At 39.3% G+C, this 14,380-nt stretch overlaps 1 protein-coding gene across 1 annotated transcript; it reads left to right on the top strand.

The window, feature by feature from the left end:
• Window positions 1-3,659: 3,659 nt before the first annotated feature.
• On the top strand, window positions 3,660-13,585 carry LOC145823680 (putative protein phosphatase 2C 39). Its single transcript, XM_082923188.1, has 7 exons — window positions 3,660-3,811; window positions 8,142-8,205; window positions 8,348-8,612; window positions 9,064-9,577; window positions 9,706-9,763; window positions 9,923-10,037; window positions 13,473-13,585. Exons 1-4 carry the CDS (start codon window positions 3,660-3,662, stop codon window positions 9,210-9,212), a joined length of 630 nt encoding a protein of 209 aa, XP_082779314.1. The 3' UTR covers window positions 9,213-9,577; window positions 9,706-9,763; window positions 9,923-10,037; window positions 13,473-13,585.
• Window positions 13,586-14,380: the final 795 nt, after the last annotated feature.

The following is a 14,380-nucleotide window of genomic DNA, read 5'->3' as shown; positions in this document are numbered from 1 at the left end:
ACTAACTTAGAGGTTGGCTGGATTAAACCAACACCCTTCCTAAGCCCAGGATAAGGATCTAGGCTGCAGGACGTTTGGTCGGAATAACCAAACATTATTCTAAGTTGGCTGAAAAACTAACTTAGAGGTTGGCTGGATTAAACCAACACCCTTCCTAAGCCTAGGATAAGGATCCAGGCTGCAGGACGTTTGGTCGGAATAACCAAACATTATTCTAAGTTGGCTGGAAAAACTAACTTAGTAGTTGGCTGGATTAAACCAACACTCTTCCTAAGCCCAGGATAAGGATCTAGGCTGCAGGACGTTTGGTCGGAATAACCAAACATTATTCTAAGTTGACTGAAAAAACTAACTTAGAGGTTGGCTGGATTAAACAAACTCTTTATACTCTTTAGCCGAAGTAAGGGTATGGCTAAAGAGTGGTTGGCTGGATTAAACAAACTGTTTATATTCTTCAGCCGAAGTAAGGGTATGGCTGAAGAGTGGTTGGCTGGATTAAACCAACTTTTTGTACTCTTCAGCCGAATTAATTATTTCGGCTAAAGAGTGGTTGGCTGGATTAAACCAACTTTTTGTACTCTTCAGCCGGAGTAAAGGTATGGCTGAAGAGTGGTTAGCTGGATTTCAACTCTTTGTACTCTTCAGCCGAAGTAATTATGTCGGCTAAAGAGTGGTTGGCTAGTGAGCATAGTTAGATTGACCAGCTAAAACCGAGATAACAGTTGGAAGTAAAAAGATCATGGAAAAAGCAGTACAAACATACAGATCAACCGAAGTAAGAGTTCAAGAAAATTTTCATTCATCAAAAAGAAAATACAAAGGAGGGGCCATAGCCCGGTTACAAGAGTAAAGAAGTAACAAAAAAAAAATTACAAAATCAAGAGAAAAGGTCTTCAATTTCGGCGTCAATGTCAACTGGAACGCCGGTTGCAGATGGAAGATCCGTCTCAGTAGCAACTGGCAGAACGATATCAGTCGATGGCTCAACAGTCAGGTCTTCAACCGTTGCCTCCAACCGAGCTGATTGATCGTTGACTTGCTCGTTGACTACCGGAGTAACAGTTTGTTCATCGTCTTCATCATCTGAATCCTGTAGAAATTGTTCTTGGACCGAAGCAGCATATTCCGCTAGTGAGGCTGGAATGAAGTACTGTGGAGCATTGTAGACCTCGGTTTCAGGCCCACAGCCAAGTTGTTCCATAGCACTCCTCCAACCACACTTGAAGAATAAGTCCTTCGCCCCCTCGCACTGCGGAATGTAGAGGCCCTCTACCTCTTTGAAACCTTGGGCATTGGCATCACCGATCTTCTTCTTCAAATCGGCTATTTCGGCGTCTTTTTTGCCTTCGAGTTTGGAAAACTCGCGCAAGTACTTGTCTTTCACCGTTGCTGCAATTTTTTGTTTTTCAGCTTCAACCGAGCTAACAAGTCCGGTTAAGCGACCGTTCTAGAACTGTAGCTCGGCTATCTGCTTCTTGGCTCGCTCAAGCTCAGCTGTCTTTGCCTCGGCTTCCGCCATGGCATGCCTGGTTGTCTTACGGAGCTCTAGCACTTTCTTATGTGCGATATTGTTCTTCTAAATGGCCTGCAAAAGAGTAGTAACTCTCTTTAGCCGGACTGACAGTTGGGAAAAGTTAGACAAAGAAAAGGGAGAGCCACTTACCAGGTTCATTGATTTTGTTGAAGACCGGATGGCCTTCAGCTCGGTGTTTAGTTGCTTGTTATGGTGCTCCATATCTTTCGGAAGGCAAACACTCTTGGCTAGATTGAAAGTCATCAAGTGATCCTTCTCAGCAACGACCGAGTCAGTCTCCTGGATATTTCGGTCTTGAAGGGTGAGAACTGGAGCCCATTTGGAGGAGTCAGCTCGGTCAAATTGCTCCGGTTGAAGGATAGGTTGAGGACTTGGTGGAGGGATGGATTCGTCCTCATCCACAAGTTGTTGTTCGTCGGGGTAGATCGGGCGCGCTTAGAGGGGCGTGATGAAGAAGGCTGTTGAGAAGGGAGGGCCACAACGGCAGGCTGCGTTTGGCTTGGTGGCGGTACTTCGGGTCTGTTAGTTTCGGTTAGAAGCGCCCTTACTCTGTTCTTTTTAGCCATTTCCTCTTCAGCAGTTAGTGGGATTAGTCTGATTTCTGGCAAGGTTGGGTCCGGTTCTGGGGCCTCCTCAAGCAGAAAATCGATCACTCTCGCTTTTCGGCGACCGCTGTATCTATAGGTCGGCTCAAATTTTAGCAGCTTGGCCCAACTACGTTCTGGATACCGTAGTGCGGCACACAAAGTCGCTAGATTGGGGTAGCTGTATAAAGAATGGAGGTGGGCAGAATCTGCGAAAGAAGACAACTGTTAGTTTGGTTGAAAGATTGACAAACCGAAATATGAAATAGCACGCAAGAAGATCGAAGTAAAGATACCAGGTTCTCCTTTTTTCCAATTGATACGTCGGCTAGGAATCTGGGCTTGATGATCCTCAAAGTTCCCAAATCGTCGTCAATTAAGTCTTTATCCGGTGTATTCTTTATTATTTTCTCACGACGGTGGCGTATTCTGAGATAGTATACCCAGCCGTCTTCCTTCGAACCAGTGGAGTATTAGTGAAAGATTTCGGCCAGACCAAGGTTGAGACCAGCTTGCCGGTTTAGTTCGGCTATTTCTATTATTATGCGGTATGAATTGGTGGATAGTTGGGTAAGGCATAGTCTAGTTTGCCTAAGAAACTCGCAAATTAAAGGTTGGACTGGAAATCGTAGTCCGGTTTCAATTATGGATAAAAGGGTGAAGGGGACAAAGCCTTCATTGCCCCAAGGAATGACATCTTTTTCGGCTAAAATCAGGTGGACGTCATCAGGTATATTGTAGTCTTTTCTGAATTCAGCTAAGCCGCCCGGAGTGTCTACTAGATACCTATACTTCCCTATTTATTGTATAATTTATGAATAAATTAAAGTTCGGTCCACAAGATTGTCTCAGTAACTCGGTTGAGCACGCAGAGGAGTGCCTGGGCAACCTAAGTTTGCAAAGTAGAAAACAAAGGGGTTAAGCACAGATCATTGGACCGTGCTACAAAACAAAAGTACAAAAAATAGGAGCCCTACTTCGGCTATGTGGATTCTACAGGTTCTAACTCGGTTTCTGCAAGGTGATTTGTAGCTCGGTTTGAGCAGGGCTTTGCTAGTTCGGGCACGGCAAGCGTCTAGATATCTCGGTTGAAAAAACAGTTCTGTTTGATCGGTTGATCGCCTAGGGGCAGCTTTTTGAGTTCCATCTAAAAAAACTAAGAAAGCTGGTTTAGCCCCAAGGCCTAGATCGGTTGGAGTTCAGGTATCTCGGTATGCTAAGTGCAAACCTAGTTCGGTTGGTTACCTCAGCTAAGGTCTATCAAGAAGTGGTTTGACTTATTCAAAGCTACTGGTGTAAACATAAGTGTTAGTCCGGTTGTATGCTGACTAGACTTTTACCTAGCTTAAACAGTATCCTAGTTCGGTTGCATCATGATTTTGGATCAAAAATCTATTTTCTACAGGGTATTTCATATACTCATATGTTCTACTGTTAAGTTTTTTCCATAGAAGTACAAAGCAAAACAGAAAAACGTGTTTGCAGAAAACACAAAAAACAAAACACATAGAACAAATACGAAAACAAACAGAGCAAGTAAGATGTACAATACTAACCAGATGAGGGAGCATGAGCTGAAGATGGAAGCAAAAAATAGCAGTTCACGAGCTCTTTCAGAAAAACGAAGAACAATGAAGAACTCGAAGGAAAAGAAGAAGATGGATGGCAAAAGTGGAGGGACTCTGGCCTCAGGGTTTGTTTTTGTTTGAAAGCCCAAAAATTGGGCGGGACTGTTCAAAAAACACGAAGTACGAAGACGGCGTGATAGCCGTCCTCAGTCAATCAGAGCGTGCCACGTGTGATTAGAATGGGAAGCGTTACAGTCGCTATGATTGAAGAGACGTTTTGACCGGACAAGCAGAGCCCGGAGTGAAATTAGCTCGGCTGGAAAGGCTAAAGGTTTTTTTTTTTTTTAGCTCGGCTGGAAAAGCTTAAAAACTTCAGCTCGACTGATAAACAGGTAATCCCTATCATGCTGTGCAGATGGAATTAAGGGGCAATTGAGAGGGTAATTTATGTGAGAATTGGGCCGAGCTAGGTGATGGGCCGTTATGAGTCACAGTATAAAGGGCCGACGTGAAATGGCCATATAAGGTACTCCGGTCGTGCGTTATTTTGGAGTTAGTCCGGTCCTAAGGACGTGAAGCTAGACCGGTCCAGTAGGAGATCGAAGTTAGATCAGTCTAAAGGCTCCTTGGAATTAGACCGGTCTTAAAGTTACACCGGTCTCGAAATATTAGTTCGGTCTGACCGCGCCATGGGCTGTGCACGAGGAGCCGCCTTAAGAGCAATAAAAGGAAGAATTAGTTCGGCTTACTCTTCGACTGTACATAAACATATTTACTTCGGTCATATTGAAGTTCGGCCATGATAAAACCATCTCACTTGGTTTAAGCAGTGAGGGGGGTGTTAAAGGATAAACATTATCCTACAGGAGTATGAATCCTAGGAAGACTCTGCATGGAGGAATAGAAGTCCTATTAGGATTGTGCCATACGAAACCTATAAAAACTCACAAACATCACCTTGGGAGAGGTAACACACAACTTTGCTCTCTGAATACACAGAGCTTTTGTCTATTTGTCAAGCTTACTGACTTAGGCATCGGAGGGGTTTCCGGCACACACCCACCGGCTAGCTCACGTTTGTGTTTTCAGGTGATAAAGCAACGACGTACGGAGGAGCGCAGACTTGATCAACAGGATTATACGAGAATGTTTATTTCTTTCCCGTATACCTTTTCAAGTTTTTAGTGATTGGTCCACTCCATGTATAATGTTCAAATGGTTCCTCCATGCCATTGCAAATTAAGAAAGGGGCACGTGTGTTTGGTTTGTATTTTTTGGATTAAATTTTTTGAAAGTTGAGTTTTTTGATTTTCGTATTTTTTTGTTTTTAGTAAATATTTTTAAAATCTTAAACATTTTTTTTTACTTTTTTAGATGCATCTTATTTAGATGCATCTAAAAAGTAAAAAATTTGTGAAAAAATATTTTTAAAAATTAATAAATACATAAAAATATACTGAATTCTCGTATTTTTTTTTGTATTTTTGGTATTTATTGAATTTTTAAAAGGTTTTTTTCACAATTTTTTTACTTTTTAGGTATATTTATGTTAGGTATGTCTAAAATGTAAAAAAAAAAAATTAAATATTAAAAAATTCAATAATAAAAAATAAAAAAGTAAAATTTTCTAAATTTTTTTTTTGAAAAACTCCGACCAAGCATATCAGTCCATCTAACAAAATTGTCAACAATAGTTGTAATTAGTTTCCTAAGGGTGGTTTCTGGGACTTTGATTCCTTAGGATCTAATCTTGGACACATCTGTTTGTGATTGAGCTTTTATTATTATTATTATTATTATTATTATTATTATTAATCTCATGACTTTTTAAAGAAAGCTCACTTGATTTAATTCAAAGATATCAATTTTTTGCATTGCACCTGATAGTTGAATTGAGTTTAAAAAGCTAAGATAAATTATAATTACATTTCTTGAGATTTACTTAAAATACGAATTGTCCATTATAATTTGAAAAATTACAAATGCCCTTTTATTAAAAAAAATTATTTAACCTAATTAACTAAAAAATGAAATTCCTAATTGCTCTCCAATACAATAATAAAAAGACCTAAATTATTAATTAAAATAAATTTCTAACATCATTAAAAATTATTAATTGACTTGATGATTTATTAATAAAATAGGTTATTTATTATGAAATTATAAATTTCAAAGGACGGAATGTAATTTTTAAAACCACATGGAGTAATTTATATTTTAAGCAAATATTAGAAAGTGTATTTATAATTTATCCAAAAAAGTAAAAGTGTGTAATATTTATAGTTTATTGTTTTTTATTTACATAAAATTGATGAAAACAAAAATAAAATTATATTTGGTGCACATATATTTTTAAAATTTTGTTTTAGAAACAAGTGAAAGGAGTGGCCAAATGCGGTTACACTCCCACAAATAAAAGTTTTAGAAACAAAAAAATCAGGGATGAAATCATTTTTTTTAAAATGAAATATCTTTTTTATTGAAAGTGTCTTGTATCTTTGTAGGACCCAAATTTTCGTTAAATGTTTTGACACTATTGTTTTGTCCCTAAAATGTATTTGATAAAATCTTTTTCAAAATTTGTCACTAAATTTCATTTTTTTTAATTTTCAGAATTACCTTTATGTAATGACTCATTTAACGATTAAAATATGGTATCCATATAATTTTTGCAAAATTAAATTTACTTTTGAGGACGAAAAAGTTTAGTTCCTAAAACTCTTATACCTTATAGTGTTATTAGTTGTGCGAAGGGTGATCATAGGTTGTTTAAGGTATTTGGAGGTGGTTGTTGGCCGTCAGAGATGACAGTTAATAGTCGTAGATGGTGGTCGGCTACCATGAGTAGTGGTATCAAAGGTGGTTTTTCAGCAAGAGGTGGTGGCCAAAAATGGCCGCTACTGGGAGGTAGTGACTAGATGTGATTGTTAGAAGAGATCATCGACTCACCAGCAATGGTGGCAGTGATGAACTGAGTGGTAGCCGGATGGGTGAGGGAAGAATGAAGGGAAAAAAAAGAAAAAAATAAATAAAAATTAAAAAATCTAAATTTTAAACAAGTGCAATTATTTTTTTTAGTTATTAAATTTTGTAAACTATTTATAAGTTTTTAGAAATAAAAATAGATATCAAATGAATTATTATTTTTAAAAATTTCATAAATATAAACAAGAAAAACTTTAACATAATCGGATTAGTTTAAAATATATTAGGCATGTTGGATATTGTTACAAGATTCATTTTCTAAAATTAGGCAGTGGTGTTACACGTGTGAATTCTGAAATTTCTTTCTCTTGTTGACTTGTCGGATTAGTTTCCAAGTTTTTTAAAGTAATTCAATATAAAACTTTCCAAAGACATCGAACATGCACTACAGGAAAAAAGAGTTTAGATGGCGTTTTTTTAACGACGCATTTTTAAACGTTACTATTTTTTATATTTAACGACGTTTTACAAAACGTCGCATATTTATTTAATAAAACGACATCGTTTTACAATAAGAGGCGTTTAAAAGCGCCTCCAATTGCGTTGTGCCTCACGCGCTGGGTCTCTCCTTCTTATCCAACCCTAATTTTGAATCTGAAATTCGCGTATGACCCAAATCGAGAGCTCTCTCTCTCTCTCTCTCTCTCTCTCTCTCTCTCTCTCTCTGTGAGAGCGATTTCGAAGCTCCACCACTTGTTCATTCTCAAATCGAGGTAGCGAGCACCAACGAAAGTGAGCTTCACCGTCTCTCTTTCTCTCTCTAAATATCTCTCTCTCTCTCTCTCTCCATCCTCTCTAAACCCTTATCAAAGCGGTTGAGAGATTCATCTCAATGATTTCATCTCAGAGATTCAGAGCGATTTCATGTTAGTGATTTCATCTCAGTGAGAAAATGGATCATGAAAATCGATTTATCATTACTCGTTAACGGTAAATCTATCGAACATATGATATGTTAAGCTTCAATCAGGTAGATCTATCATTTTTCACACACACACACACGCACACACAGATCATGAAGTCTATGGGTTTGATTCTTCATCTTCTTCATTTTTTTTTTTGGCCGATTTGAGATCTGAAGCTTCGTTCACAACAGATCTATCATTTCCTTCAATTTTTTTTGGTAGATGTGGTGCATCTCTCACTCTCTCTGCCTCATAAGTATGTGTATCTATAGATCTACGAAGAAAACAATGATTTGTTCTCGTTTTTGTTTGAATTATCAATTTTATTTGAAAGGCAGGGTTGGTTTTCTATTTTTGGTTGTTTTGTTTCTAGATCTGAACACGACTTCATTACTTTTCTGAGGTTTGTTTTTGTGTTCTTACTCTTGTTTTTTTACATCGATTACCGATTCGAATTTAGACTCAACAAAGTTCTACTTCTCTCGAATATCACTACTTCATTTTTTTTTACTAATTTTAAGTGTTTCAAATTGATCTCATCGTTTCATCGTCTTTTCTGATTCAGATGGCTTCGACGACGCTCTCTCTTGCCTCTACATCTACCTCAGCTTCAGCAAGCTAATCGCAAGGTACCATTAACATCAATCCACTGGTTAATTTTACAATTTTTTCAATTTTGTGTGATTTTCTTTTCATTTTCCCTATGTTGGATGTTGAAAATGAAGTATAAGAATTAAAAAAAAAAAATCTATGAATTTAATTTGGTATTAGCTTTACTTTAGTGGAGTCCTTCTGTTCTATTGGATCATAACTAATACTTCTATTTTGGACAAATCATTAGAGTTGGGTATAGAGGGTTCAACTGCAGTTACAACAATCTTAATTGATTGTCAGAAGCTGGTGGTAGCCAATGTTAGAGATTCAAGGGCTGTTGCCTGCAAGAATGGTGTGGCCAAACAATTGTCAGTTGATCATGAGCCTAGCAAGGAAAGGACATATATCGAGGACAGAGGTGGTTTTGTATCAAATTTTCCAGGTAACTAGACTTCTGAAAGAAAATTGAAAAGTGATGGACTGTCATAAAAAAGTTACAATAATAATAAGTGTCAACTTATTCTAGTTTTGTTTTTTTATTCTTTTGTATTTACTTTTTAAGCTTATCTTTTTGTCTGATTAGCGTGTTGGTGTTTGCCATGGTTTTGAAGGGAAACTTTTTTTTTAAAGGACTTTTCGTTTATATGATGTCCAAGGGGGAAAAGGCAGACTGTGTTGGCTTTGAATGATCAAAATGTAAATTATTCTTGGTACTTATCAAAGGATTATTGTAAATGGTACTTTGAGTAAAGTAACCACTTCTACATGTTCCTTTGCTTTGGTAATAAGCTTTTTGCATAATGATAATGTTAATTTTAACATGTTTCTTCCCCTAGCTAACCTTGGCGTCAAGATTAGATCATCTTACGATTACATCATTGTGTTAAATTCAAGTGATGTTCCACGAGTTGGACAGTTGGCCGTAGCAAGAGCATTTGGTGACAAAAGCTTGAAGAAACACCTCAGTTCAGAACCAGATGTGTCTTTGGAGATTATAGATGAAGATACAGAGTTTGTCATCTTAGCAAGTGATGGCAAGTGATGTCATATTTGATCATTGGCTAAATTTAGCTATTTTTGCTGATTTAGTTGTCATACATCACAAACCTATATAGTTCTGGTGTTGCATTAACTAGGGCCATAGGGCAGAGGCACTTGGCTTATTCTTTGATTTCCCTCTCCCAAACAAACTTATTCTACAAAACACCTTCAGATTGCACTGTGGGTGAAGTGGTCCTTCAAGGTTGATTATTCAGTCCATGATCTTGTCTCAAACCTATACCAGATTAGGCTGCTCGCTTGAAGTCTCCTCAGCAACCGGCTCAGGCAGTACAGAGGTCTGCCTTAGTGCAGATGTGCAGGCTGTTTCGTTTTGTGCTGGGCTCAGGCAGTTTAGAGGATTCCCAGGTGTGTGTGTGTGTGTACATATATCATCTGGAATTCGTATAGTTATTATTATTATTATTGTGTGTGTATGAGTGTACATATATAATGCTGATATTGTTTAAATTTTATGTTAAATCAAATTCTTTTAGTGCCTCAATGATGGGACTCCAGAAGTGAGGGATGCAGCCTTTGGCAGCAGTGGCTAAGGTATTCCTTTCAATCATATTGCTACTCAACTATATCATGTCTTCCTAGTAAAACTTGATTCTTATTTTTTTCCCCAAACTTGTGAAAGAAATAGACCAAGATTTGCTAGTTACTTCTGTTGCACTAATTATTGTTTCTTCATTTTTCTTTCTATTCTAGTTGGTTAGCATGAGGCCTTTAGAAAAATCGTTGGAGAAACTAGATGACGTTAGAAAAAAGAAGCTTTCAGAAATGATTGGGGGTTCTGGAGCTGGTTCAGTTGGTTCAATCTCAGGTTTGAATTATTTTTGTAAGATAAATTGATAGAGAGAGAGAAAAATAAATTGTGTATATATTGATTGATATTGAATGTTGTTGATTTATTGATATTACAAAGGTTCAGTTGAACTCCTCTATATAGGAGAGGAGCCGAAAGTGGCACTAATAAAGTAAAGTAAAAGGAAAAGAAATATACCCTACATAGAATAATATACTAACAGCCCCCCTCAAACTCAAGGAGGTTAGACACAAACCAACTTGAGTTTGGAGAGAGTTACAAAACAGAAAAATAAACTGATAAATAAAATAAAACAGGATAGGAGACACGGTATGGTCGTGTCAGACCGATGTAGCAGACAGTTTATGGGGTCATGTCGGACCGTTGTAGCAGACAGTTTACGGGGTCATGTCGGACCGTTGTAGTAGACACTGTGTGGTCGTGTCAGACCGATGTAGCAGGACAGTTTACGGGGTCATGTCGGACCGATGTAGAAGACAGTTTACGGGGTCATGTCGGACCGTTGTTGCAGGACAGTTTACGGGGTCATGTCGGACCGGTGTAGAAGACAGTTTACGGGGTCATGTCGGACCGTTGTAGCAGACAGTTTACGGGGTCATGTCGGACCGGTGTAGCAGACAGTTTACGGGGTCATGTCGGACCGGTGTAGAAGACAGTTTACGGGGTCATGTCGGACCGTTGTAGCAGACAGTTTACGGGGTCATGTCGGACCGTTGTAGAAGAGGTTGTGGTGGTGCACCAAGGGGGCGACTTAGGGAGTGCGCCATGGGGTGACTTGAACATGATACTAAGTGCGCCATGGGGTGACTTGAACATGATACTGTGTATAACCCCCCCTCAAACTCAAATAGGTTGGAAGATAAAAACCTATTTGAGGTTGAAAAGGGATTGATAAAGCTGACTGGTGTAGAAGACACTGGATGAGTGTGTATATAGGCTGCCCAAAAAATATACATGGATGTAGATATCGAGCCCTTAAAAGTTGTGCCCTCAAAAGGTGTGCCCAATCTGTCAAAAGGCGTGCCATCAAAAGGCGTGCCCGATGCATCAAAAGGCGTGCCAAAATGATGGCGAGGCACGTGAGTGCCTTGGCTGGCGTGCCTGTTTGTCTGGCGTCAAGAGGCGCGCGATGCGCGTGGCTGCCTCGGCTATAAGACGGAGGCTGAGGCTGAGGCAAAAAACCTGCGAGAGATATTCTGAGAGAGATTTCTGAGAGAGATTCTGTAACACTCTGTTTTCTGAGAGAGATTGCTGAGAGAGATACTGTGTAACACTCTGTTGCCTAGAAAATGGCTGCATCGTCTTCCCGCGGGCTGCTCACCCTCTTTCCCGAGCTCAACGAGTCCACAGGAGAGAGAACTGGTGCGGTGTCCCGTGAACCTCAACCAAACACCACTGGGTTTGCTCCGTTGAACTTTCCGATGCAGTCGGTAGAGCAAAAAATGGCAGTGCAAACGGATGTGGAGGCTAATCAGTATACTTTGAAGGCATGTGTGGAAAGCATGACGGCGGTCACAAATTTGTCGAACCGGCTGCAGAGTAGAACAAATGAGGTGCAGCATTTAAACTCCCAGCTGGCTCTGCTCCAACGCATGTATAAGGATGCGCGAGCAGAGATAAGCGTGCTAAGGGCAGAAAACAAGGAGCTGAAGCGGAAAGCCACCGTGATGTTCCGATTTGGAGGTCCTCCATATGCTGCAGTGGAGGAGTATGGGGGAGTGAACGTGCTCGGCGGCGTAGAAAACACGGAGGCAGCACCGTCAAGGGCCGCCCAGGACGGAGGCAAGAAGAAGAGACCAGCGGAATAGGCGAAGAAGTGAGGTCGGTTGGTGGCCGGCTGCAGAAAAGAAAACAAGGCTGTTGTTGTTGTTGTTTTTTTTTTTTTTTTTTTTTTGTGTTTTTTTTTTTTTTTGTGTAAAATTATGATCGGGGGTGATCCCGGAGATGAATAAAATATGGGTGTTGTGCAAAGTTGTAAATTGTTTGGTTGTTTGTTTGTTTGTTTGTTTTTTTTTTTTTTTTTTTTTTTAATGATTTGAAAAACCAGGGATGGTGTGTGAATCGGATAAGGAAGTGCTTATCCAGGGGGTCCTATTGTGCTGGGGTTCTGCATATTTGTGGGCATTGGATCTTCTGTATTGCAGATAATCCGGACAGCAACAAGTGGAGGCATGGCTTGAATGACCGAAATAATCAGGGAATGCTGGGTGTGGATGTTTCCTGTGAAGGAATGACCGAAATAAAATATGAAGAAGTTGTGGAAAGGAAGAGAGAGAGAGTGGGGTGAGTAAAAAAAAAAGGTTTTCATCAGAAAAAGGGTGTAGGCGATATTATATTCGCCAAGAAAGGAATCCTCCAGTGGTGTAGCCTCTGTCAGTGAACCTTGTGTCACGCATGCCTTGTGGGTCAGATTTAGTCACATATGAATCCTTATTGTTGGCATGTCGGCTAGTGGAGGTAATAAAAAAAAAACAAGAAAAGGGGTCTCTTTATGCATGTGTATGTCGGCTAGTGGAGGTAAAGATTAGTAAAAGAAAAAGAAAGGAAAAGAGAGGGTGTAAAAGGAGAGAGAAACCGAGGAATCTAGAGAGAGAAGAGAGCTGGGTTCGGTGGGTGGAGGTAAAGATTAGTAAAAAGAAAAAGAAAGGAAAAGAGAGGGTGTAAAAGGACAGAGAAACCGAGGAAGCTAGAGAGAGAAGAGAGCTGGGTTCGGTGGGTGTGTATGCATGGTAGTGGTGTGTGTGAGAGCCGTGGGTGAGAGAGAGGTGGCTGAGTGTGCATGGGTGAGTGGCGTGTGTGAGAGCCGTGGGTGAGAGAGAGGTGTGTGTTAGCTGGGTGTCATGTACATGGTGTGGGAAGATCTTGGGTGTGTATGGAGTGGGTGTATGGTGCTGGGTGTGCCGTGTGCGTGGGTGGCTGAGTGGGTGTTGGTCGCCGGTGACAACGACGGCGCCTGGAGTGAAGGACGGACTGACTTTTGTGTCCGTCACGGTGGGATTCCTTCATCAGAGAAGAGAGAAGAGAGCAGCTATGGAATTTGTGGCAGCGGAGTGAAGGTATGTGTAGAGGTCCGGCGGGCGGCCAAGGCGAGGCTGCCGCCCGCCGGTGAAGCAAAATGACTAGGTTGTTAACCTAGCTCTGATACCATGTAAGATAAATTGATAGAGAGAGAGAAAAATAAATTGTGTATATATTGATTGATATTGAATGTTGTTGATTTATTGATATTACAAAGGTTCAGTTGAACTCCTCTATATAGGAGAGGAGCCGAAAGTGGCACTAATAAAGTAAAGTAAAAGGAAAAGAAATATACCCTACATAGAATAATATACTAACAATTTTATTGTTTTAAATTTGTTACAATTTTTCTCCTGAAAAAATGATACATTCTTTGAGGTTTTCTCTATGCTGATAATAATCATGATATGCCAGTTACAGTTCAAACTTCTAGTGGAAGCATTTCTTCTGCAGCGGTGAGTTTATTCTTGCCTTTTAAAATTGGTATATTATAGCTGGATTGTAAGTAGGATCTTGTAGGATTGCAGTTAGCTTTTCTGTTTCTAGCCTGTGATTTCAGTTATCCCCTGTAGAGGGGTTTGCTACGAGTTTGTCAATTGAAGGTGATTGTTGAGTGTAATTGTCTTCTATTTCAATTCCATGAATGTGTGATCATTTAATTGGTACTGCAAAGACTTCACCCATTTGATCTATAATATAACCAGTACACCATATACTGCAGACTTGTATTCCTTACTAAGTTTCATGTCTTTATTTCCCAGCCACTTCTTTTTTCTGGGTTTCATTTTGGGCCCACTAAAGATGAGGTTAGTTTAGAGGATAATTGTTTTTGTTGCAATGCTTTGGTATTCTGTCTCATTTTTAGATTGTAACATTTTAGATTTGATTCCTAATTACATAATGGTACCAAGACAAATCCAAAAGATAGTTGAGGTTTAGGGAAGTAAATACGGATGTCCACCTCTGGGTACTAGAATACTGCTTTCTTTTATTGTGATTTCAATAAAGAATTTGTTCTGGCTCCTGTTAGCTTCTTGAAACTATAGTCCATTGTTTTACATCTACCTGCATTGAAATGCTGCAGTTATTGTCTTTACAAGTATCTTATTTCGTGTAGTAATCTTATCCAATAACTTATTTAATTTAGTGATGGTGCTTTTCTGGACACGAATTACAGGCCTTCACAGTGATAGGAAAGCAAGAAGGGATTAAAGGGTATTGGAAAGGCAACCTTCCTCAGGTCCCTTGCATCCTTCTCCTTTTTTTTTTTCTTTCTTTTTTTTGATAAATAAAATTTATTAAAGAAAGAGCGTCAAGGTGAT

The sequence above is a fragment of the Camellia sinensis genome, chromosome 4 (genome assembly GCF_055761805.1).
Source record: "Camellia sinensis isolate YWXY chromosome 4, ASM5576180v1, whole genome shotgun sequence".
In the NCBI taxonomy this organism is placed as follows: Eukaryota; Viridiplantae; Streptophyta; class Magnoliopsida; order Ericales; family Theaceae; genus Camellia; species Camellia sinensis.
The sequence above is the reverse complement of the archived record's forward strand: the minus strand, read 5'-3'. Positions and strand labels throughout refer to the sequence as shown.